The 27,790-nt window shown below is 34.2% G+C and overlaps 1 protein-coding gene across 3 annotated transcripts in view; it reads right to left on the bottom strand.

Annotated features, from left to right (window-relative positions):
* LOC118183624 (neprilysin-2-like) overlaps positions 1-27,790 on the bottom strand; it is a 132,116-nt gene that overhangs the window by 87,209 nt on the left and 17,117 nt on the right. For all 3 annotated transcript variants that reach the window (XM_085826472.1, XM_085826474.1, XM_085826473.1), the window contains exons 2-5: positions 21,783-21,890; positions 17,953-18,060; positions 13,275-13,436; positions 5,932-6,012 (exon numbers count right to left, since the gene is read on the bottom strand). In XM_085826472.1, the coding sequence (XP_085682598.1) occupies positions 5,932-6,012; positions 13,275-13,436; positions 17,953-18,060; positions 21,783-21,890 (459 nt within the window). The remainder of the gene's footprint in view (positions 1-5,931; positions 6,013-13,274; positions 13,437-17,952; positions 18,061-21,782; positions 21,891-27,790) is intronic.

The following is a 27,790-nucleotide window of genomic DNA, read 5'->3' as shown; positions in this document are numbered from 1 at the left end:
ACTTTATCCATGTATGCATCGACCTATTTTCATTTAAATAAAATCAGGAAGCTAAAACAAAGTTAAAACTATCATGGTAACCAGAAGTGAGGTTTCATCGCCAAAATAAAAAAAAATGCCGCTAATCGAAGGGGCACCCAATTCTACACTAGAGCCAAAAATACAGTATTTTAAAAAAAGAATTTTTTTTCTATTTTGATTGCGTAATACATAATATTAGAAACATATTTATTAATTAAAGCAAAGCTGCAAATTCGAAGAAGTTCTCATTTGCATATAACCTAAATTATATAAAATAGATACAATACAGGAAAAAAAGCAAAATAAAGTTTTAAATTGCAAAGAACTGAGCAAGACAACTACTTGGTTTGTTAAGCAATACTAGTCGGATTGAATTTGACGGATAAATAAAAGATCTTAGAGCAAGAACTAAAACTCCGTTCTAAGAGAAAGCTCGTGGAAGATAAATTAAAGACAATCTGTTTTCAGCAAGTACAGAACCAAAGGTATGGTGAAATTTGTTGCCATGGCAAAGCCTGTAAAGAAACTATTTAGTACAGTTAATAAAATTTTAAATTTATGGTTATTTGTTGCCATAGCAAAACGTGTCTAGTGATTATTTATTATTGTGCAATGTACGGAACATAACATAACGTGAAACCGCATAGCATAACATGACGTGGTAGAACAAGATAAGGAGAAGAAGGGATCCCTTCACATCAAGTAAGATGAGGCAGGACATTGTTTTGTACAACGCTTCATTAACGGATTGGCTTAAGGAATTTGCATACGAAAGATTTCATTGATACAACAGATATACAGACCATGAGTTCAAAAATTTAAAGCTAACAAAAATTATGAAATCTTTCTTCCAAAACCTTACATACTAAATATTTAATTTCTTTGATAATCTTTGAAATATTTCTTGAATTTTTATAATCAGTTTTCTTAGTTTAATTAAACTCTTTATATGTATATATAATCAATTTAAAATTTACAGTACGAAGAATTTAAGGGAACTAGAGGAGGTAATAAAAGACCAAAAAATGTTTTGCTACAGTAAATATAGTACAACTGCAAAATAACTTTAATAAATTGGTTCATACTAATGTTTCACAAAGAATATACTAAAATTACTCCAGGCCCACCAGCGGCCGAGCGGTAAAGTCGCTGAACACTGGTATTTCGGTCCGAGGTTCGAATCCCGCGAACGGGCTGGCTGCATGGGCGTTTTCGTGGTTTTCCCCATGTGTAACGTGTATACGAGCCAATTTCCCTTAGAAAGTCCTCCACGAAGGCATCCCTCCCCTTAGACAGATAGCCCTCGAGGCTTTGCCATAATCACACACACACACACACACACTAAAATTACTTTACACTCTCAGTAATAACATTTTTTGGCAAAAACCTCAATTAGTTCGAGCACCATTATACGGGGCTCTAAATTATTAAAGACCTAATACACTGTGTGGCCAAAATTATTCGGACCTAAAGAAATGGATCTAGCGGGTGAAGTAACTTGATGTATAACCGAAAATGTTGGCAGAAAAAAAAATTCTATAAAATTTTTGGCTATGGTTCCCAGGTCATATTTATGCGTTTGTGAGACAATAAGTACGTTAAAAGAGCTTGATGAATTTGATCGTGGCAGTATTATGTATGGCATGCCACTTATGTGGGAAAACAGTTCGTGAAATTCGGAACATTCTACACAAGCCCAAAGCCACTGTGAGTGATGCATTTGTAAGCGAGTTGACAGACAGAGGTGAGAGAGAGTTTGCGATATGTCTAAGATGAAAACCCTGCTCAGAATGATTTCGTTTTTATTTAACTTTATTTTAATTGGGTTCGCAAAAGATATAACTGGCCGAAGCGTTATGTAATTATCTTCGTCATTATTCAAGCATCATAGGAGAATTAATTTTGAAATATTGCGGATTGGAAACGCTTATAATAAGCAGTTTTTTAAAGCAGAAAGGGAAAATAAATAATATAGAGAGTTAAAGGAATACTGTAAATTAGTTTATATATATATTTTTTATCTGACACAACACACACACACATGCATATATACACTAATGTTTGTGAAAAAAGCAACGCCATGAAGAAATTAAACAAATTGGACCAAACTTACGGAAAATATAAAGCGAGGTACGACATTCAAATGATTAGAATTACAAACAATTGCGCATGCATGGCATTAAAACCAGCCGCTTTTTTCGTGTATATAAAGAACTGTTAAGTTGCGTTGAAATCTGTTTAGCGTCCTCTGCCTGCGGTGAACTTCTAATTAATGGCCAATATACCTTCTCAGTAGCAGTGCTGCAGAGTTCAAACGAGGCCGCGTAGTCGGTATGCGAGAAAGGGGTTCCGTGTCGAGCAATCGTAGCCCTCACGCAGCGTATTGCTACAACAGTGATGCGTGTTTAGAAGAAATGGACAGAGGAGAACTACATGGCTGTGAAGAATCGTACAGCATCCTCTCGTGTGTTAGCGCAACATTGCAGCACTGCTACAGGTGCTGTGGTGTCTAGCTCCAAGGTTCGTCTACATTACTGCGTGCAAGGGTTCCTGTACGCATAATTCCCATTTCGCTAAATCACAAACGTCTGCGACTTCAATGGGCATGGCAAAACAGTGCTTGGAGTGTCTTATGGCAACAAGCTGTTTTGTTCGATGAACCTCGCTACAGTTTAGAGCACAATGATGGAAGAGTACGCGTTACAAAGACGTTAGACGTTAAGAGAGACGTTACAAAGAGAATACCCCCATACCATGATGCCAGGCGTTTGCGCGGTATACTCTCACAGTGACATACCACGCAGACGCCTGGCATCATGGCATGGGGAGATATTAGGTATAATTGTTGATCGCATCGACTGCAAACTGCGTGCAACCTCAACAACGATCGTTACATAAGGAAATTGTGGAACTAGAAATCCTCCCTATTCTTCGACGCATTCCGGGCGCTGAATTTCAGCAAGATAATGATCCGTGCACTGTTTCTCAGACTGCACAAGCCTACTTTTATGGCACAACAAGTTTCGCTTCTTCCATGGCCTGCTTATTCTCTGGATATTTCGCCCACTGAGCATGTAGATTTCATCGGTAGGCATGTAGGTTTCATCACTCGCTTGTACAGCTAGTGGGGCCGCTCACTATAACTGAACTTGTCACGTCGGAGCCATATAGAAGGCCATTCCCCAGGATTACCTGTATGTAATTCTCCTGAGGAATGGCATTCCATGTGACGAGGGCCACGACTTGTAAGGCTCTCATCCCTCAGCGTGGCGGACACACACATTTTTTTTCCTCTTTTAAAGTTTATCGTTTATTGTATCGCTATCAGTAATATGTGGAATAAATTTCATTCATTTCCGACAATTCCTTTACGGTGCTGCATTTTTCACAAAGTTAGTGTGTATGTCTATATATTTAATGCATAAGTAACTCAAAAGACAGTAGACAAAGCTTTCTTAAAAGATTTCTAAAGCAAAGTTTAAAAAACTAAGATACGATCTGCACAATTGCTGCAGGTTCGAATTCTTAAAAGAATAGGAAATAGTTGGAGCTCAGATGCAGGTTTACAGTTTGTTTTCTATGAAGGTCCTAACCATTTTAGAAAAAAAATTGTAAGTCGTACTCAAAAGTAGTACAAGTAAAAACTTCTTATTCTATTCGTTATTAATTTCATACTTCTCATTTAATTTCTTATTTTATTATGTTATGCTTTCAGTCTTGTAATAATATTTGTAATTGTCACATGTACTACATTTGGGTTCGACTTCAAAGGAATGGGTATGAAATGGTTAGGACTTTCACAAAAAAAAAAAAAAAAAAAAAAAAAAAAAAAAATTGTAAACTCGCATCTAATATAATACAAGCTCCGACTATTTGCTATTCATTTAATAATTTTAATGTATAAATATATGCATATATATATATTAGCTAAATTTAAACATTTTTCACCAACATTAGCGTGTCCATTAGTTGATTTTAAAGTAAAGTTAAATGTTAAATACTTTACTGATACTTTGGAAAATTGTGAAAGTATTTTTTTATCCATTTAAGCTAAAAAATATTAACTTTGGATAAATATCTATCGTATTTCTTTCACATCTGTCATATGTTTATTGTTTATTTATTCTGGCGTTTAAATTACAGAATTACTCCAAGTTAGTGATCCAGTGCATAGCGTAAATCATATTGTTGGGACTTATCTCACTTGTCTGACATTACCATCAGAACAAGCTAACGCAATTCATCGTGCCAAGGAGTTCAAGATTGCGCATGTCGTTGGCAAGAGCCTTGAGCAGCATATAGATGACAATACGGCATTTCTCAGTTCCGCCCCCAATTTTGAAGGAGAGCACCCTTTTGTAACGGGCCCAAGTGTCTTCTACCCCTCTTCTCCTACCATTATCCTCTCGAGAGGATCTTCGGCTCGCCGAATATTTATAGAGCTTTCATACCGCAGAAGTACTAGATATTTACAATGATTTATGCCTTCTTTGGGATTTTAACCAGGACCCTTCGGTACGGCAGTCAGCGTCGCTAACCACTATCCCGATTGGACGGACCGTAAATCATAGAACTATAAATCCACTATCCCGATTGGGCGGACCGTAAATCATAGAACTATAAATCCACTATCCCGATTGGGCGGACCGTGAATCATAGAACTATAAATCCACTATCCCGATTGGGCGGACCGTAAATCATAGAAATATAAATCCACTATCCCGATTGGAAGGACCGTGAATCATAGAACTATAAATCCACTATCCCGATTGTAAGGACCGTAAATCATAGAACTATAAATCCACTGTCCCGATTGGACGGACCGTAAATCATACAACTATAAATCCACTATCCCGATTGGAAGGAACGTGAATCATAGAACTATAAATCCACTATCCCGATTGGAAGGACCGTAAATCATAGAACTATAAATCCACTATCCCGATTGGGCGGACCGTAAATCATAGAACTATAAATCCACTATCCCGATTGGAAGGACCGTGAATCATAGAACTATAAATCCACTATCCCGATTGGAAGGACCGTAAATCATAGAACTATAAATCCACTATCCCGATTGGGCGGACCGTAAATCATAGAAATATAAATCCACTATCCCGATTGGAAGGACCGTGAATCATAGAACTATAAATCCACTATCCCGATTGTAAGGACCGTAAATCATAGAACTATAAATCCACTATCCCGATTGGACGGACCGTAAATCATAAAACTATAAATCCACTATCCCGATTGGAAGGACCGTGAATCATAGAACTATAAATCCACTATCCCGATTGGAAGGACCGTAAATCATAGAACTATAAATCCACTATCCCGATTGGGCGGACCGTAAATCATAGAACTATAAATCCACTATCCCGATTGGAAGGACCGTAAATCATAGAACTATAAATCCACTATCCCGATTGGACGGACCGTAAATCATAGAACTATAAATCCACTATCATGATTGGAAGGACCGTGAATCATAGAACTATAAATCCACTATCTCGATTGGACGGACCGTAAATCATAGAACTATAAATCCACTATCCCGATTGGACGGACCGTAAATTATAGAACTATAAATCAATAACACGTTTAGCTATAAGAAACTTTATGCCTGTTTCCCATCTTAAGAATGTGTATTTCGTATGAAATACAAGCTAATTATCTGACCCTCACGTTTTTCGCATGGTGAAATAGGTAATTAAAAAATTATTTTACATTAAAACATAACAGATGATATTGAAAGCAATTTCACTCCTGAAAATGTTTCATTTTTACGTTTGATGCATATTTCACTAGAAGACACAAACGAGTATCTAGAACGTCATTGACACATTTATGTTTTCATAATTTACATATAATTAAGTGATTAAAATATAAATTCAAAACGAGAATTACCACTGTCCATGCAGGACTGATATATTCCTTTTATCATTCGAATGTATTCAGGATCGTTTTCCGTCGCCTTTTCTAAGAGACCTGAAAAAAAATTACAGTTATGTGACTGAAACAGCATCAGCATTCCTTTTTCTTTAATCCCCAAATGATTATTATTAATAATATCCTGTTAAAATACCTATTAGAAACTAGAAAACGTTTTGTAGCCACCCAAAGAATTCCATATGTTTTCTACTGACATTTATTAATTTCTATTGTCCTCTACTTGTTTTTCTTACTGGTATCAAAATTCCCTATAGAAACCATTAAGAACTTTCTAATGGATCTCATAGAATTGGTGTTTATTGACATTTACTGGTTTCTATTGATCTCTGCGGGTTTTTGTTACTGGTTACCGGAAGGTTATTTGTCGCCCATCAGAATACTCACCCTGCATCGTACGAGGAAAAACCCCCGCGAAAGCAACTCTAAGGTAAGTAGAACTTGAATCGAGTTCGTGCATTGTCTGTTTTTTTTTTTTTTTTTTTTTTTTTGTGTGTGTGTGTGTGTGTGTGTGTGTGTTATATATATTGTGTTTCCTTCTTTCCGATGAGAATAATACTTTATGAATTATTTGCATATAGCCAGGACTAGAATCTTAATAAATTATTTTCTCTGCTTCCTGGCTTGTGTGACTTCACCATAATGGCGACAATAACTCCCAGGATAATGTCTAAATATTTAAAATGTTGATGAACTTCTAGAAAACTGTGTAAAGGTTTGGAATGTTCATGAATGTTTTAGAAGACGAAATTTTAATGTAAAAGATGCCTTTATCTCAAGTATTTGTAATTTATGTTCAAGGTTTCTCTTTCAGCTAAAAAAGCATCTATAATCAGTCCAAAGGCGGAAGACCTTAATAAGTAGTTTCGGATCCAAAACTGAGAGCTTGGATGAATTGCGTCAAAACAATAAGGATATGCTCACATGTGTCATGCCGGATGCCTTACGTCGTTCCAAAGAAAATGTATTTAGCAATGCACACCCTTTCGGTAACAGAAATGTGTATTCTATGTGGATTTCTGAGATTCTCATAAAGGAATATTATGGTTAAAAATAGATTAATTTGCCAACAACGTCTGAAAACAGCTGTGAATTGCAAAAACAGTTTCTTTATTGCAGTGAGTGCATTTATATTTCACTCTCATTATATGACTCTATAAAGTCAGTAGAATGACGGCTTAAATCAGCCCAAGCATAAGAGAAACGAGGCTTCGTAGATGAATTATAAACATTGTGGTGATCGTATTTAGGGTTAAAAAATTAAGTTATTCTCATGGACTGACGGTATGCAAGGAACTTTTTGCAGTACTTAGAGAAACTTAATACAGAGAGGAAAGTAAATTCCAGTACACCATGATGAAACCGAATTTCATAGTGGTCTCATACAGACCAAAAATATTAAATTCGGGAGGACATACACCATGCAGTCCCAGCTTGAGATTTTTCAATTTTACTTTGTTTGTTTTGATATCTGGAAGACATCTGCTTGGCTTCGTTTCAACTTTCGAGCTCTAAACAGAACCGCGTTTTTATGTTTAAAGCCATTTTTTTCATGTATCACTTCAGATCTACAAAGAATTATAGGGAAAGGAAGTTCGAAATGGTAGATATATCAATTGCTTAGAATCTCCAGTCAGATTCAGAATTGCTCTTATTTATTTTAACTAACATCCTGTCTTTATGTTAATTATTTTCTGTACTTCCTACATCTTTCGTCGTTTTTTCCAAAAATGCAAATTTTTGTTAGTTTAAATAATGAAGGGATTTGTAATTCAGGAGTTTGGTAACCCTAGCAGTTTGTTCGCAGGAAAATAAGGGTCGTCCACATTAATTGCAGTCTAGTGAGGGATTTTATAACTACTAAAATCTAAAATTACAATGCTACTTGTTGCAGCTGAGTTAATGAAATTTAGATTGAGTATTTTACTGCTTTAAATACCTGAGTTGCTAAACCTCTAGAAGTAACGTTGGCTAATAATTGTTAATTTTAAGTTATAATGCTACAGCACATAGTTTAATACAACTTTTAGCTAATTTATCTCTTGTCTATGTTAATGAGGCTTAGTTGTGCTTCGTTTTTATTCTGAAGACCATAATTCAGTAGAATAAGAAAGATTAAGGAGGCGCAATAGACAGGTGAAGATATTTAGATGTAGATTAAAACTGTGTGAAAATATATAGAATTAAACTCTGTGCGCTTCTATTTGCTTTTTTGTTTGTTTGTTTGTGGCATCATCACCTCTGTAATGGCGGGGACTTAAATTTCGAGAGAGGAACCCTCGAATTCCAAAAATTCGCGGGAAGCCATTTCGACGATTCTCATTTCCATACAACTTTAATCAGCAGAGGTATTAATTAAAAACTCTGAAAACGCTAATTTTCTCACTCATTTTTCCGAGTGGCAACCGTCGTGCGCGTTAGAGATAAAAATCTGCTTTATTTCGAAACATGTTGCCACTGTTCGCTTTCAAATCCTAGAGTTTATTAATAAAAATTTCGAAGTTTTACAAAATATGAAATAAAAATAGCATTGCCAAATATTAAATACATTATATTATATAAGGTCATATTCTGACCTTGAAGAAAGCACTCTATTACATGTGACGTCACTGTATGTCAAAAATGTTTCGTTTAAATAAATGGCTGCTGTTGGCAACTTTCTTGTTTCAGGTTAGGATAATTGACTGCCACGTTAATTCTTTTATTAATATCGAGAAAAATTTTTGTATTACGTTAAATTGTATTATGTTAAATTGTATTTAAGTCATGACGTCATACGTATACTTATTAACCTGAAGAGTCAAAAGTTTTTGTTTCTTGATTTGGCAACAAAATAATTATTTACGAATTGGCTTTTGCTTGGAAAGAATGAACTGATTTTATTCATATTGAAATATTTTTATGCACTTTTTTTTCAGGTGTACAGAATTATAAATTTTAACTGTGCATAATTATATTGTACAGGTTTACATAATTATAAATTAATAATTATAAATTTAGTTTTCGCCACAACCCGCTCATCTGGCGGGTTTGCTCGCTAGTATTTATTAGTCCAAAGGGATTTGAATCCCGAAGGACTATTAGTTTCGTTTTGGCATTTTGCGTCGGACGGATAAATGTCGGTTCACTTTTCAAACTGTTGCCATAAAATGTTAGAGTCCTGCATTATATTTGAAGAAATTAAATAATGAAAATCTGCGTAAATGTATGTATATTTCTCACATTGTCATAAAATAACGGTACATAGAGTCATCGAATTTTGAATGACGTAATCCTCCAACGAATATGAGCATGTGGAAGACCAAATTTGAAATTTGAAATTTGTTTTATGATCGATTTCCTATTTTTTAAAATTTTGACGAATTTTTGATTAACAAACTCAAGGATTTCAAAGCGAGCAATGGCAACGTTGTGCAGAAAAAACATTTTTATCTCCAGCGCGTGAGTCTCTGTATCGGAAATTCTAAAGATATGCTCGTTTTAAAACTATTTTGCGATATTGCTGTTGCACTGGATCTTATGGTTTAAGTGCGAGGAACATGATATTTAATAAAGAAAGGTAACACACAAAATGTTAAAAAACGCCCCTTTGGACGTAATTTAATATCTGAAACATTTCAGATTTTTTTTTTTAATATATATATATATATATTTGTTAAATTGGACATTTTATTTGAAACCAGGCATTACTTACATTGACCTTTATAGACTATAAAAATACCTTATACGTTTGTAGGTTTCGTAATGTATCATGAGCATAAATAACACTGAATAAAAGAATATCATAATTTGTAAGAAACTGTTTTGAAACAGAATACTTTGAGAAAATTATTGTTTTCTATGCATTGACCAGTAATAATAAAGTACATTATTATAAAGGCATAGGATTCTCCATTAAAAGTAAAAACAATGTGGACATTTTTTTGCAGAATTAACAGACATATTTATTTTATAAATCTGTGAAAATAAATTTCAAAGAAGAGAGTAATTATACGTCCAATAATCCTTGGAAGGTTTAGCAGACTCGCAACATAGTTATACTGAATGTTCAGAGTACCAAATATGCCTGCCAGGTATAAAAGAAATGAACTCGTGTCTAATCACCCCATACCATAACTCATATTAAGTTGATATGCCAACGAATAAGGCAAGATTATGACGATTGTTTTCCATAGTGGCATCGTGTACACTTATGTCAGTCAAAATGTTGTATGCAGAAGTGACATTCTTCTCAGATGACGTCATGCCATTTACTCATTCATATGAGTCATTCAACGCAGACGAGTAAAGGCACATTAATATACTGTACTGTTAATACTAGACAAAAACTCCGCGACACTTAAAACGATGTACCATCGCACGAGCAGATACTTTTTTCTGTTCCACGTAGCGTAATTTTTGGGCCTCGGCGAGTGATGTAGTTACGTCCTGGCTGGTCGGGATCATCAAATTCCTCAATGTCGCTCGTCATTCTTTCCCGAACCCATCTGTGCCCACCAGCGGGCGAGCGGTAAAGTCGCTGAGTACTGGTAATTGGGCCTGAGTTAGTTTCCAGGCGAACCGGCTTGCTACATGAATGTATTCGTAATTTTCTTCTCCATGTGTAACTAGGATACGAGCTTGTTTTCCTTAGAAAGTCCTCATGGAATGCATTCCTCTCTTAAGCAGATAGCCCTTGCATGCTTTGCCGCAACCAAATATGCAAAACTAAACCTGAACACATCGGTTTTTGATCGCATAACAGCGATCGTATTTCAACTAATGCGAGTAGCAACTGACATTGTAGCAACTGGCAACAAGACAATCCGCTAACAAGGTAGGCACGCTATCTTTCTTCCATGATCAAACCTGCGAATTAAATACTATGTTTCACGCTTTCCTCTTATTCAAAAATTACTGCATTGAAATGCTTTCTAGTCGACATCGATCTTTGATATTCTTTGTTACATTAAAATCATGTGTAAAAATTAACTAAGTGGCGTAAGAGGTGGCGTGAGAGTAAGAGATGCTTCTTATTTGCTTATGCGCTGTAGTGCCACTTATTTTCCTATTCTGCGAATTAATATGCAAATTTCATCTCACTAAGTCGCATCCATCATCCTGTTGTGATTTTAAATATCAAAAAGCGTAACTTTTATGGCAAAATTAAGATTACACCTGAACTAATCCTGTTTCATACGAACGAAAAGGACATGTGAACGAATAAAGAATTGATTGGAAAGTACATTTATGAAGTAAAATAAATCCTGTATTCTGTATGAGCAAAATATTCGTTAAGTGTGTATACGGATTTAACGAATTCAATATATTATCTGATAAATTACTTGCAAAATATTAAATGATAAATAGGGCACTGCAATAATACCACAAAAATATCTATTTTTAGCTTGTAAACCATCAAATACAGCTGATCGTCTATTTTTCTCTGATCGTTCTTTGTAAATGAGTCTCTTTATCGGCCAATATTGAGAACGATATATAATTTTGATTGTTGCTCTACAAATTTAATTATCTAATTGTAGAGGTCTGTAAGTTGCTAAAGATTATTTTAATTTTAAACATGCTTTACTGTTTATTTTCCTTTCCCATCTACTAATCCCTACCAGAATGAGTTTTTAGTATCGCCTTTTGTGAAAGTGGATTAGAAGGACTATTTAAGGAAGTAGTAGTATTCAAGTAGAGGAAGCATAGAATCTAAGATAAAGAACCACTTTGAACTTTTCAGTTACGAGATTTTTCAAGAGGACCGTCATCTGCGCCCATTTGCGACTTTCATTCTTAGCAATTACCAAAGATTTCCTATATAAAGCTCAAATGTGCTCTATCTAAGATCTCAGCTGAATATGTGTATATAAAATGATTTTGACTTCCCACTCATCACTCATTTTATGTAAAGCAAATGGTTGTAAATACTGTATATATAGTCTTCCATTTTATAAGAAAAATTTTTATTTTTAATTTGTATTTTTATGCATTATATCTTGTTTCCAGGACTCACTTGGCATTTCCTTCCCTGCATCGTTACATGAAGCAACCAATTGAAGTAAGCAGGTATACAGTTTGCAACTTTGCAAGCTAAACATCGCTACATGAAGCAACCAACTGAAGTAAGAAGGTATACAGTTTGCAACTTTGCAAGCTAGACATCGTTACATGAAGCAACCAACTGAAGTAAGTAAGTATACAGTTTGCAACTTTACAAGCTAGGCATCGTTACATGAAGCAACCAACTGAAGTAAGCAGGTATACAGTTTGCAACTTTGCAAGCTAGACATCGCTACATGAAGCAACCAACTGAAGTAAGCAGGTATACAGTTTGCAACTTTGCAAGCTAGATGCGGCGACAATGGCAAACGGAGCGGAGTCTTGACGGCGAAACGGTCACGTCGTAATGGCCACGGCGGTTAATCCATTCCTGCTCAGGATCCCTTAGTGGCGCACGTTTGCCAGGCTACTTCGTTCTTAAATCTACGACCCTCATCCATATTGAATGTGCCTGTTGATAATCGCCGGCTATGTTATATTAAGGGCCAACTACGTTTAATTTCTTATTTTCTTAACTTGAGTTAAATGCTCAAGTGGAGGTTTTCCTGTATGCCCGAGAAGGAATCATCTGTTATTATTTCTTTGAGTGAATAAAAGGTTGTTTTAATCCTTCTCTAGACTTTGTTATTATATACGTGAACTCATCAATAAGTCGTTCTACAGTTCATTAGATTCCTCTACGTGCAGTATAGACCAAGTTCTGAGGATCATTATAAATGTTTAACTATACTATCTCACCGAAATATTTTCAGCATAGTTGTGGTCTCGAAAATGAGGGAAAAATTCACTAAACTCGTATTTTCATGAAACGTAAAATCCGTGCATAATTTCATAAAATTCCGTGCAACGAAGAGTCAAACTAATATCCAGATACGTTTTAAATTTATGTTTCATTTTTTTCCGAGTTCCTTGTCTTATGTTACGCTAATATTGCAAACATTTCGCAGGCCTTTTTATTTAAATGTTACGCCATAGCAAGGAGAAGGAGTTTTCAGAAAATGATTTTGCTGAAAGGGATTGCCATTTTCAAAATATGTATACATGTATGGGTTGCTTAGTATTCTTCACAATTGTTTGTCTGAGCCAAATTATTTCAAAGCAAAGCCCTCTCTTCTTAAACAAAGGAATGAGAAAGTTTTTCAGTGTTCAAGAAAAATTTAAAAATTTCACAGCTTGATCTACCTCACTAGTTCAAGGTTCCTATTCATTTTTGCCAAAAAAAATCGCTTGTCAAAATTAAAAATTATTTTTCTTACTTTTCAGTTGGAGTTGGATATCATCTTCAAGTTTAGAATAAACGGAAACATAAGATTTCTCCTTAGGAATGGTATGTTGTTTCAGCCAGCCACCGCAGGCAAATTGATAGAAGTCATCACATGGGTCCACATCCTCATCTAAACTGGATAAGATTTCAGTTGCTGAAAGTTAATTCAAAAATGTCAATTTCGAAGGATAATTTCTCCAACTGGTTTTAATTTATACTTCTAATTCTAAAATAGTGGGAAATTATTAGTTATTGGTTTTAGCACAGCTAGAAAACAGAGATGTTATTTTACAGATTATTACAAAATTATTAAATGGGTGTAAATATAGTTGTAAGGAGAATATGATCTCTATTTTATATAAATGATGTCTCCTGTATTAGATATCTTGGGCGGAGAAATTCACTTCAACTGAAATCCGAGAAGCGGGTATTAGTTATTCGTTAATAAAGGCATTAAAGATCTCGCAAGGAGAATTCCTTTTATCAAAATTTCAGTGTGTCCGAGTTGTCAGCACAGGATCCGATATTGTAATTTGGTATTATTTACACAACAACAACTTAAAAAAAGGTCTTAGTCACACACAAACATATGTTTGTTGTTGTTACCGGTCTCAGTTGTCTGACAATGGTCAGCACAAGCCCACGTCATTCACCGTGGCCAGGAGTGAAATGCGCCTGTAGTTTCCAAGAGCCTTGAGCACCAAATAAGTAACAATACAACTTCAGCTAAGTTCCGCCCCCAGTTTTGAGAGATAGCACCCTGGGGGGGGATGGGTCTGAGATTCTCCCACCCCTCTTCCTCTTCCAAGAACTCTCCCAAAGACTTTCATGTCGCACAGACACTACACATTTAAAAACATCGATGCCTTCTCCGGAATTCAAACTTCGGTACAGCTTTCAGAGTCACTAACCACTATTCCGGTTGGGCGACTTACACATGTTTTACTTTAACATGCATAATCGAAAGACCTACTGTTAGAGACTTTATGGTGCATATTTGTTGTATGTCTGCTTCCGCATTTGTGAATTTCGTAAAGGACTTTGAGATCTTGACCTCCACTCGTACCTTGAGACACGAGTGTCCAACACATAAGATTTTTGAGATATGATCGATCAATTTGTCCAGTTTTTGGCCTGAGTTACGAGTCAAAATTTGAGATGCGAGCTAGCGTCGTTGACAGCACTCGCAAATCTGAACCAGTAATCAAATTTACGAGTTTTGTTCGCAGAAATTATCTCTTCTATAACCATATACCCCAAGAAGATGAGCACAAAAATAGTGGTGAGAAAAAAAGAGTGATTTATATCGAATTAAAACGTGAGATAATACCAAGGCGTAAGAGTAAAAGACTTAGCAAAGACTTGATAGAAGAAGCATACCAAAGGTTTCTCGAAGGCAAACTGAAACTACATTTAAATGCTTGCTTCAGTGTTAGCAATTTTCTGATTTTTACTTGCTTGAACGAAGTAAAAAGGAGGCATCATATTTAAACTAAAATATCCATTTTGACCGCTATCGAATACAATTTAACGATATTTTTGAGTGAATCCGTACGTAAGGACAGAATAAAGGGCACTTTTCCCAAAAAAATTCTGAAGAGAAATTTTCGTTGCGTCGTGCGTACGTACGTATGTACGTATCTCGCATAACTCAAAAACGAGTAGCCTCAGAATGTTGAAATTTTGTATATAGGATTGCTATAGCAAGTAGATCTGCACCTCGTATTATGGTTGCAATCGGCCACAGCAAAAGTGTATATATATATATATATATCCACTATGTTACTCGGCTCAGTAATTTCAGTTTCTTTATTCTTATATGTTTGTAAATTGTGCACTTTTTGCTTTAAAATGATTTAATTATGTTGTTCTTATCTTCCGGTTAAGGTTTTTATACCTTTACTAAATTTGCATGCGATATTTTTAGAATTATTAACAATTTAAAAAAGTTGTTTAAGTGCCGCTAAGCCTAATTATTTTTGCAATGGCGGCAATGTTTGTTTACATTTGAAACAACAGAATAGTAGATTTGTTGCTAGTCTAGAGAAAGTAAGCTTCGCAAAAACAAAGATAACGCCTTTTTTATTAATGGGAATTAAATCTTGCTTAATCCATTCTGGAAATAAGTGTTTAAGATTTACTTCATAATTTTCAATATAGATATTTTGAGCTTTTATGTATTTCTACGTTGGCGCAAAGTGAAAACTGAATTAATTGAATGAGAAATACTGAATAGTCTGCGTAAAGCTGTTTCTTTCTTTCTTTCTTTTTTTTTTTTTTTTTTTTTTTTTTTTTTTTTTTTTTGTTTTGTTTTTTTTTTTTTTTCTCCCGTTTGTTTTTTGTTTTGTTTGTTTGCTTAATTTCTTTTATACATGGTTTTAGATTTATTATAGTATTTAAATAGAATATGTGGCAACGATTAGATAATTTTTAAGATGATATATATTTTGTGCACTCTGAGTTAAAAAATGAATGAAATTTAACGCTGTTAAGTGAACCTAGAGCCAGAGAGTTGCTATGGTAAATAAATATAGTGAATTTTAAAGAGTGCATTTATTCTATTGTGGTATATGTGCTGTCGACGAAATAAATTTAATTCAGTTCAATAAGTTTAAATGAAATGCAAGAAAAAATGAGTATAATTTAATATTCCGTACAAGGAAGTCATGTGGTGTATACATCAGATATTTTTAATTAAATTTGCTCGTATAGAAAGTGAAGAAATAAGTAACTTAAGTAACACAGTTGTTCGCAGAATGTCTGTTTCAATATTCCATAATAATTCTCTAATATTTAAGTGTGTTAGTATTTATAGTTTATGTTTCAACAAATTTTACTTTAATGGAAAAAAAATCGTGCCATATGAAAACCAGTAATAAAGCATAATTAAACTAGCCCCCGAAAGTTCATCAACACATAGAAATATTAGCATAGCTGGCGAAGAAAACAGATTAATAGTTCTTCAGCTTAATTTTAGAGAGTACTTTCGTAATTTTTTATCAAATTTAAGGTTTTTTAATGATTTATCGAATATAAATAGACCCACAAATTTTAGACTTCTTCCGTGCTTTCTGCTTTTCATTACAGTTACTGATATTTTCCTCAAATTTATGTAAGTTTATTACTTGACGAGTTGAATACCTCAAAATTAAAAACATTTTTTAAGACAATAGGGGTTACATTAAGTATGAAAATGAATTCATATGAAATATTGTAAATCAGTACACCTCAACTTAAATGTCTTGATTCAAGGCAATAATGTGAGAGTAGTATCAATTAAATCTAAACATGAGTAACGCTTTTTTTAGTTATGAAATTAGTTATTTGTATTATTTCTTTGTTTATAGTTAAGTGTGAAATTTTCACAAAATGTTCAGGTCGTTATGTTTCCAAGAAAATTTTTTACAGATATACTTTATTTTCCGTTATACTATACCATGCATACGCTGAGATAAATTCTAGAACATCTTCATTGCTGAGATTAATTCTAGAACATCTTCAACGCTGAGATAAATTTGTACAGATATACTTTATTTTCCGTTATACTATGTCATGCATACGCTGAGATAAATTCTATAACTTCTTCATTGCTAAGATAAATTCTAGAACTTCTTCATTGCTGAGATAAATTCTAGAACTTCTTCATTGCTGAGATAAATGCTAGAACTTCTTCAACGCTGAGCTAAATTCTAGAACTTAATGCATTGATAGTTGTCATTTTACGACAAGGAATACGCGTAGACCATTTGTAACTTAGGCATGTAAACTTCAGAACATGTTGTTCTAATCATGCTATATATATATGTAATAATAAAATTCCATAGTCAAGAATATACTTAAAATTCTAACTGTATGTTCTTTTCATTTTTTAATGGCGACGTTCTCTTATTTGAAAGTACGTGGAATTAAATCCACAGCCCCGTAGTCAAGCTGTTTTTCCCGCCTTTTCTACAAGTACAGTTATAGAATGTTCTGGAGATATTTAAAGCGAGCTGGAATGGATGACGAGGCTGACGTCATTTCTTGGAAGCTCCGCCTTTCCAAAGGCTATAAAAGGACTCGCAAAAGAATATCGGGGCTTTTTCTTAAATCTTCACGATGCAGTAAACTTCATACAAAAAGTTATTAGTAATTCTTTTTTATTGACTCCGGATATCTGATTTTGTAACTGCTATTTCTCCTGACCAATAATAAATGGATCCTATTTTTAAACTTATTTTTTAAACTTATCGTCTGATAATTTAAGCTACGACTACATTTATGATTCTTTAATCATAAATCTATTTATTCCAATAGACAATCTATTTATTCCTGACAAAAGCTGGTACATCACATATATATAACCATATGAGCCATGCTATTGTAATTTTCATTTTTTAATTGACTACTTACTTTAGGCTAACGCTGTATTTTTTACGGAATGCTTTTTTTCACTGCGGTTTTTAACTTAATTGTTTCAAAAAGAGCACATTTATAGCACAGAAAAACTCCATGTAATTTTAAAATACAGATGGATATATTAACATGACTACCTTTAATACTTTTTATATCATTACACCTTTTGTACATTCATGCTAATATTAAGTTATTTTATGTAATCAGCAGTTAAAAAATACGTGAAACAAGCAGCGTTCAAAAATTATCAAATATAACAAAACTTTTAACTGTACCATCTTTGTAGCACTGGTCTGTCAAGCACACGTTGCAATTTGAATAGTTTCTCATAAGAGACATTAGAACATCAGTGTCAACTAGCATAGATGTAAGTTTTCCGGAGTCTGAAAGAGAACAGTTCATACATGTTTCAGCTATATTATATAAAACTTTGGCAATGGAAAAAATGCAGTGAAACCCCATTTTTTTATTCCCTCACTCCAAAGGATTTGGACTTCACAAATCCTAAGATTCGTGAGGTCCCGAAATTCGCTAATTAAAGTGAATTATAAAGATTATCGGTGAAAGCACAAGAAGGGGCGAATGTCTTAGTTACTTCCGCAACTAAGCCCCTTCTTGTTGTTTTTTAGCCCTATATTTCACACAGTTACAATTTGTTTATATAAATAATAAACAAATATTTCATAAAACTCGACACATCACCAAGGAATGGCTCATTTTACGCCTGATCAAACAATTAAAGCTCCAGTAACTGTTTTATTGTGTTCCAAAATAATTTCTTACCTTAAAGATAAAGAGATAAATTTGTTTTTGTTATTACTAATCTACAGAATAATTTTCTTTTTGATAAGAAAATGTAGGGGCAAGATTTTAAGGTAGGAAACAAGGTTCTTAAAACATTAAAATTCTCTCTCTTTTGCGCCGGAAAGCTAAGTGGTAAAATTCTGTAATACATTTAAAGGCCTTTTTGTGATTGAACACATTTGAGAAGCGATCTAATATTTAAGAGATAAGGATGGTGATATTGTAGCAAGTAATGTTGATCAGATAAAAAGACTTTATGGGAGCGGGCTCAAATGCAGCTCTTAAAGGCTGCGTTAGGTATAACTCCTGAATAGTAAAGCAGGCGCGTCAGGTATATGTCAGGACAGGGAAAAGTCTATGGAACCAGAAATTGCAAAAAGTCTGTAGAAGGCGAGCAAAGCAAAAGGGAGGGGGACTGGTAAATGAAGAAGGAAGAAAAAAGCCCAGAATGGAAGAAACCCCTAAGAGGAAAATAAAATACCTCACTTAAGTTTTAAGATCAAGGACAAGTATCTGGGAGATATTGCTAGCATCAGAGAAGCAGGTCAATAAAGGCAGCTTGAAGAAGAAGAAATGAAAAGTCTAAAAAGACTTAAGAATAAAGGCGCTAGAAAGAAGGCAAGAAGATTTCAAGAGCTCAGCAACCACATCAGATTCTCCAGTGGAAAAGCCATCGCCACTTAAGGATGATGGAGCGTGGAGGAAATTTAAAAAGTCGTGCGAGCATGAAGAAGGAATTAGAAGAAGGAATTAACGACGGAGGATTTCATCAGTCCCCAAAGAACGTTTCCTGAGAAAAGAACCGGACCGCTGGAAAAATCCGAATGACAGTAAAAGTCAGAATCAAGGAAAAGGAAGAGGACCGGAGGTGACTAGTAGACCACCAGCCAGTAAGAAAACTTCAATGTAATGAGGTCTGTTAGTTGACTTAGAATGAGTCTATGAAGAAAGAATGACCGATTACAAGAAAAACAAGAGAATTTAGAAAATTTAGTTTATTTGTATTAATGTAAAATTTTATATTGTGCTTAAAGGGTACAATGTTACTACTATTACGAGTTCCTTTTACTTCAGGGGAGGATTTAAGTTGTTAAGTACAGCTGAAAAGCGTTTTTGCTTGTAAATTTGTTTACTTCTTAAGAATTTATTTTTATGAGTTAAACACCCTAATGTTGGCTTAATCGAAATGCTTAGGAGATCTTTGCGCAAATTCAAAAATATAAAAATTAGTGAATGGTTTTATGCATTTTCTATTTCAAATTTAAAATAGAGTAAGTTTAACACAGTATTTAAGTTCCTTAAAAACTTACTCTATATGAATAGCATACTCAAAGAATTAATGCTATTGTAAAAGGACATCGATATTGAAATAGGGTGTCGTTGAGGTCTACAGTATTTAAGTAGATAACCATGTAAGAATCGGGACAGGAGGTAAAAGTGGTATTAACAAGACCAAACACCCACATTGTATCCCTTATCCATTGTAATAAACCTGGAGAGCAGGGATAGAAGACGTTAGCACGTACAAAAACAAAAGTAGGAATGTAGAAGGTTATTCATGTATTCACATATTTATATGTGATGCTACTCAAATAATGTAAAATGTTGCTCAAAATATTTTTCCTTCCGGGAATCTGGAAAGCAATGAAAGCCAAGAGAAAATTTCTGATTGAAAAATTAATATCAGCATCTTCAGTCACAATCATGTATGGAGTACAATTAGATGAAAGTAGTTATTGTAAAGGAGGTGGCGTAAGGTTTAGTTTTAGGACTAAGCATTTCTCTCAAGGTCAGTAAGGCCTTTGTATTCGAATAGTTTACATTCTGGTAAGAGCAACTTTTAAAATATTATTTTATTTTAAATAAACCATTTTCTTATTTGGAATTTTACTACCATTTTTCCTTTTCGCTAGCTTTCACCAGGATGTAAATGAGTATTCATGTCGGAATTTCTGAAACAGAGCTTCTTGCAGTAATGCTCGAAAACTTTTTCCCATGTCGTCTAGTTCTGGCATAGCAGTTATCCGGAACTAGTCCTTTTGCCACCTACCAAGTAAATCTTGTACTTAATTGTAGGTTTGATAAAAAGCCAAGGTTTCATTAGGCTGTTTAGTTTAAATAACATTTAAATAAAAAGGTTTGTTTAAACTTTCTTAGGCTTCCGTTGTCATTTCATAGACTGTCGTCTGTCTTAGTACGGTTAGAGTATTAGTAGGGTCATAGCTTCAAAGTTGCTTGTCTGTCTTAGTAGGGATGAGGAAACCTTTAGTTAATTACAGATACTGTACCAAACGTACATTCTCACCTCATACTGCTGAACAATCAGTTTGCCACGAATGACAACTAAGGCAGTCTTATACTGCTGGATGTCAATGCTCCACGATTTACGACTAAAGAAATTTTGCTGTCGCAGAATATGGCTTTTTGGGCTATAATAGATATGCTAATATAGATCTCTTTATGCTAATAATAGATCTATATAATCTTTTTAGATATAGTAGATCTTCCTACTGTTGGAGATCTGTGCTGCTAGACATTGCTTATTCTGAAACTATAGAAAATGCAAATGGCGAATTTCGGGGGTTAAAGGGAGAATAGCAAAAGAGATCTGAGATCGCAGATTCACTTCTTAGAAGCGTCTCTCTATGCTTTATCTATCAGAGCTTCTACAGATGCCCGCATAGTGAATAGAATGGTAAATGGAACTATATATACCTGCTAAATAATTATTCGATCTTCCCTATAGGTATTTGCTTGTTCTTTACTCAGCCACTTAGCCATTTCCGGCTAAGTGGCTGAGTAAAAAACTACATCGAATTATGCTAATAATTATGCCCACTTTTATCAGCATAACTCGATGTAGTCTCCGAATCATCTGTTTGGTGGATTATACGGTGCCAAACCTCAGTTTCTTTCCAATAGTAAAACCTCTCTAGATGTTTGGTAAATGCAGAAATCATTGTCTCTGGCGTATAAACGGCATCTTCATTCCTCATATTTAACAGCATCAGTGTACAATTTTCATGTTGATCCTGATCCAATAAGATGCCTCTAGACCCGGCTGCAGGGTAGGCTACTACCCGGGATCGCATCAGATTTAGATTATTTGCACACCAGCATAAATCTTAGCAAATTGCATAGTTTCGTGGTAGCGGCATGATTCTTCGATGTGAAATAATTTAATTGAGAGTGCACGTAACTACAACACGTTTTAAACAGAACATGATTCTGGATGAAACAAATCAAGAACTATTGTAATATCTTTTAAGAAAATGACAGATATAAGAAAAATGATAGTAACCTTTCGTGAAGCATCCGTTTTCCAGACAGTGTTCGGAAGCGGAAGTGTCTCTGCGTTGCGAAATCTCATGAATTGTTTCGTCTAACGTGCATAAATCTGGAACAAAATCTAGAAGGAAAAATTTAATCTATTTTAAAATTTAATGATAAAAAATCTTACATGTATATCTAAGTAACAATAATATGTGCATTTAAAAAAGCTCAGTTTAAAATTGGACAGCACAATTAAAGGTATATATATCTTTATTTGTGTTACCTGTAATGTATGAAACGCCTGCATTCTATAGAATACCCAGATACCCAGGCATTTTATACAATGCCTGGCGTTTTTAGGCAAAGTATGAAATATGAGAATTTTTATAAATTTTATCTTGACATCGTATATTATACCTAGGAGTTCTATGAAATGGCCAATGCTCTTTAAGTAAAGTATAAAAAGAGATCATGGTGCAGTTACGTATATGGAGACTATTTTTTAAAACACGTTCGTTCTTCATAATACAAATATTATAACTAGGAATTCTATAGAATGACGAACGCTCTTTAAGCAATGTAAGAAAATAGATCATGATAGAATGAAGTATATGGAGACTATTGTTTAAAAGACATTCATTCTTCAAAATACAAATATTATACCTAGGAATTCTGCAGAATAACGAACGCTCTTTAAATAAAGTATGGAAATAGATTACGATACAGTAAAGTACATGGAGACTATTGTTTAAAAGACATCCATTCTTCAAAATGCAAATATTATACCTAGGAATTCTATAGAATGACGAACGCTCTTTAAGCAAAGTATGAAAATAGATCATGATAGAGTAAAGTATATGGAGACTATTGTTTAAAAGACATTCATTCTTCAAAATACAAATATTATACCTATGAATTCTACAGAATAACGAACGCTCTTTAAATAAAGTATGGAAATAGATTACGATACAGTAAAGTACATGGAGACTATTGTTTAAAAGACATTCATTCTTCAAAATACAAATATTATACCTATGAATTCTACAGAATAAAGAACGCTCTTTAAATAAAGTATGGAAATAGATTACGATACAGTAAAGTACATGGAGACTATTGTTTAAAAGACGTCCATTCTTCAAAATGCAAATATTATACCTAGGAATTCTATAGAATGACGAACGCTCTTTAAACAAAGTATGAAAATAGATCATGATAGAGTAAAGTATATGGACACTATTGTTTAAAAGACCTCCATTCTTCAAAATACAAGTATTATACCTAGGAATTCTATAGAATGACGAACGCTCTTTAAATAAAGTATGGAAATAGATCACCATACAGTAAAGTACATGGAGACTATTGTTTAAAAGACGTCCATTCTTCAAAATGCAAATATTATACCTAGGAATTCTATAGAATGACGAACGCTCTTTAAGCAAAGTATGAAAATAGATCATGATAGAGTAAAGTATATGAAGACTATTGTTTAAAAGACGTTCATTCTTCAAAATAAAAATATTATACCTAGGAATTCTATATAATGACGATAGCTCTTTAAGCAAAGTATGAAAATAGATCATGATAGAGTAAAGTATATGGAGACTATTGTTTAAAAGACGTTCATTCTTCAAAATACAAGTATTATACCTAGGAATTCTATAGAATGACAAATGCTCTTTAAATAAAGTATGGAAATAGATCACGATACAGTAAAGTACATGGAGACTATTGTTTAAAAGACGTTCATTCTTCAAAATGCAAATATTATACCTAGGAATTCTATAGAATGACGAATGGTCTTTAAGTAAAGTATGAAAATAGATCATGATGCAGTAAAGTATATGGAGACTATTGTTTAAAAGATGTTCGTTCTTCAAAATTCAAATTTTATTTTGAAGAAATAATAAATGAATCCCATTAAAAAAACTTTTATTCAAAATATGTGAAAAAAGTAGTGAGATAATTTTGGTGCACCACAATAAATTTATATTCTTTGTCTGGCTGAGTGTAAAAATTGAGAATATCCACTTGACAACGGGAGTTAAATTCAGAAAAAGTCATTTGTTTCACAACAATGTCCTTTGAAATACCTTTTTTTTTTCCATGATAGGCCTCACAAGTTGGATGTACATTTCAATATCATTACGTGGAACGTTTCCGTGTTTGGTTGAAGGTTTTCCAGCATTTTATCACGTCTTCCGTTTCGAATAGCCAAATAATTTTCATGACGTAGTACATGAAATAACATAGAATCCGTGATGTAATACTGCATAATACTAACATCTTCTCTAAAATGATACGCGAGTTGACTTTTTGTTTTCCTCAAACATCAGATCTTAGTGATTCAGCAACCAATAGTTCAATGGTTACTTCCTAGTCATTTCGGCTTTTTTTACATTATTTATTAACTTCTGGTAAGTAGTTTCGGTTATTCGAAACGAATCGAAGACGTATTTCATACTTGGCCAGTTAATCATTAGACGTTCTATAGAATACCCTAGCAATATATGAAATATTCAATCGTTTCATAAATTTCTGCTCAGTTTCCGGCATTCTATAAAATACCTAGGTATTCTATAGAGGGCCGGATTTCAAACATTCTCTGTAACATATACATATTTATAACTGCAATCGCTCTCCGTTTATATGTCGTTCCATTACACATGAGAGCTTGATGAACCAGTTTGGTGCCGGCGAATAAACATTACATTGAACTCGTAAAGAAATTCAACTTTGATGACTGAGAAAAACATGTTTAATATTTTATTCTGGAACATATTTATTGTATATCTAACTTCTGCTTTCGAGATTTTGAAAAATTTCTACTTCAGAAAAATTCGCAGTTTTTTTTTTTTTTTTAAATTTATCTGTTTCATTAAATGAAGAGGTGATCTGGTTCAGTTTGTTTCATTTGATCATGACCAGCACTCTTGAGCTATCTGACTAAGAGAAAGGATGCTTTCGTGGAGCGACTTTCTAAGGAAAACTGGCTGGTGAACATGCTAAACATAGAGAAAACTACAAAAATCCGATGTAGTCATCTCGTTTGCAGAGATTCGAACTAGGACCGAATTACAGCGTTCAGAGGCTTTTACCGTTCGGCCGCTGGTGGGGTGCAAGAGGCGATAATGTGAATTTTATTTCACTTTAATATTATTATTTGCCTGTGCTTTCCTATATGCATTTCGTGGTCAAAGTAGTATTAATTACTTATATTATAGAGACATTATGTATTTTTGGAAGCAGGCAAGGTAAAAAATGAGCAACGACTTCGTTAGGAATCGAACCGCGGACCTCTGAATTACGCCCCCAGTGTGCAGACCACTACACCACAGACGCACGCTATAAGGCGAGAGAAATACCTTATATATTTCCCTTTTCAAAGGGCGACGGGGGTCTTTAAGGGACCCAGTCGGCAAATCCTGGGTGTGGAGAATCATCATCCACCACCCTTATAGTTCGGGCGCCACTGTAGAGATATTAGGTATTTTTGGAAGCAGGCAAGATAAAAAATGAGCAACGCCTTCGCCGGGAATCGAACCACCGACCTCTGGAATACGCGCCCAGGTGCAGACCACTGCATCACGAAGGCACGCTAAGAAGGCGGAACCTTATAATATGAGTAGACAATTTTTTTTTAATTCTATCTTTGCAGATATCGGTGAATGAGTTAAATAATTAAAGCGATGGTACATATTTCATATATAAAATCTGTAATGGTGTTTGATTGAAAGTATGCATTTATATACATTTGTGAAATATTTAAAGTATAAAAAATTTGGATTATTCTTGTATTCTAGCATTTGAACAATCTAAAAACATAGTAGGATAAAATATAGTATATGGCCAGTGCATACCCTCTCGCCAATTTCGTGTTTCAAACCACAAAGAGCTTTAAGTGAAATATCACTTTCATGATTTTTAACAAATACGTAAAATCTAATTCATTCTTCCAATTAATATCTGGTTGTAACGATCGTTTTCCGCCAAAAACGTTCTTAAAGTTATAAAAAAGATGAAAGCAAAACCTTTTGTGCAGGTGGCCTCCCAAATCTATGAATTTCTGCCAACGTTTCGGCAGTTTTTCAAAACCTTCGGCTCATGCAAGTCCAAACAGAGATCAACCTCATCTCGGACGTCCTCAGGAGAATAGAAGCTAGCACCAGTTAAGATGTAGTTGCAGGTGAGAGAGAAAGTAGAAAGGAGCGGTGTCGGGGCTATATCGTGGGTGTGGCAAAAGGATAGCATTCGAGTCCGTACAGAGTCCACCCGGCGAATGCAGACACATGTGGTACTGCATTATCTTGATGGAACATTACATTTTTGGGCCGAAACCCAGTTCGACGTTTTTCCTTAATGCAGCGTCAACACAGACTGGCATCTTGCTGTATATCTTATTGTCGAGGTTTTTACCTTCTTCCAGATACTGGATAACACCATGGCAATTCCACCAGATACAAAGCATGATCTTTTGTTAGTCAAACTGCGCCTGTTGATGAGAGCACCGGACGCAGACCAACCTTCTTTTCGGTCTGTCTTGTTGAAGTAAATCCACTTTTCATCACAAGTCATGATCCGGTACATAAGTTTGTCCTTGCGTTGATAGAGCAGATTAGTGCAGGCCCAAACACGTCTGTCTTTATCTGCTTGAGTCAGCTCATACAGCACCCAGCGATTGACTTGTACGTCAGGCTTATGCGGCACTAGAATCTAACTCCTTAGCAAGCTCTTGAGTGGCTTTATAATGATCTTCTTCAACAACTTCCTTGTTTTTGAACTTTCGATACCAAGCCTTCACAATGTCATATGATACAACATTACTACCTAAAGCTTAATACATGATTTGGTGACATTCTGTAGCTGATTTTTTGCAACAGAACTGGAAGTAAATGGTGGTTCTAATCTGGTAGTGTGATAGTTCCATTTCAGACACCTTGTTTCAGACACTTAATGATAAAAATTTTAATTTTTTTAATTTCACAGTACCATGTTCGACAACGCGAGCTGTTTGCGCAGACGATATTTACAGTGGCGGGAAACTTTCGTTAAAACTCGATAGATAGGTCTGTAATACGAAATATTAAGTTACATTTTATTAGGTATAATTGGCCATGTGTAAAAATCGCCTTTGTTCCCTAAATTTGTACTAACATAGTTAAACGTTCGCCTCTTTATTTTTTGCTTAAAAATTGTATTTTAATGGAAAATTGAATAAAATATAACTTAATTCGTTTCTGATGAAAGAAAATTAAATATTTATGATATATTTTAAATAAATACATTGAAGGGAATGTCACGATTTGATTTTCTTCTATGCTATTTCTGTATAGTATCACCAAATCTAAATTATGGTGACATTTCTTCGCGATATCTAGATATCAATAAACATTGCTCATTAGTTTAAAGTACATCATAACATATTTTTTCACCAAAATCTGTTCAGTGTTTTAAGTAAAGTGTGACTTTTTTATCAGATTTAGTCAAAATCTAATGTGCTGTTCCATTGATATAAAAATTTTTATGCTTAAATTAAACGTTTTGGGTGTGTAAGGGTTCGTTATAAATTGAATGCACAAGTCCGATGAAAAATGCATAAAATTTATTGTTATCACAACAAATAAAACAAAAATGCTTAAATATCCTCAGATATTCGTACAATATCCCAATACCTCACAGTGGTTATCTTTTAAACTAGTGAAAACGTTCAACAGAACTAATTCAAAATAAAGAAAAGTAGAGAAAGCTAATCCGATTTCACTGAGAATTCCCTATAGTAAACAACAGCAGTTTTCTAAACAAAACTGAGCTGAGGTGTTCTTTCCCTGGCTTTTACAGCTTTTTAAATCGACCGTACAAGATCGTTCTAGCAATTTTTCGAAATTAAAAAGAGGTATTTATTTATTAAATGTTAAATGCACGTGCTTTTGTATTTTTAATTTTACGGCTTAGCTTTCTCTTAATATTCGTCACGCGCTGCACTGAACGGGGAATTAAACAATTTAATTTATAATTCTACTAACATTAGCTATTTAAATA

The sequence above is a fragment of the Stegodyphus dumicola genome, chromosome 11, assembly GCF_044657685.1.
Source record: "Stegodyphus dumicola isolate Sdum_Otavi_A_Nest chromosome 11, ASM4465768v1".
NCBI lineage: Eukaryota > Metazoa > Arthropoda > Arachnida > Araneae > Eresidae > Stegodyphus > Stegodyphus dumicola.
The sequence above is the reverse complement of the archived record's forward strand: the minus strand, read 5'-3'. Positions and strand labels throughout refer to the sequence as shown.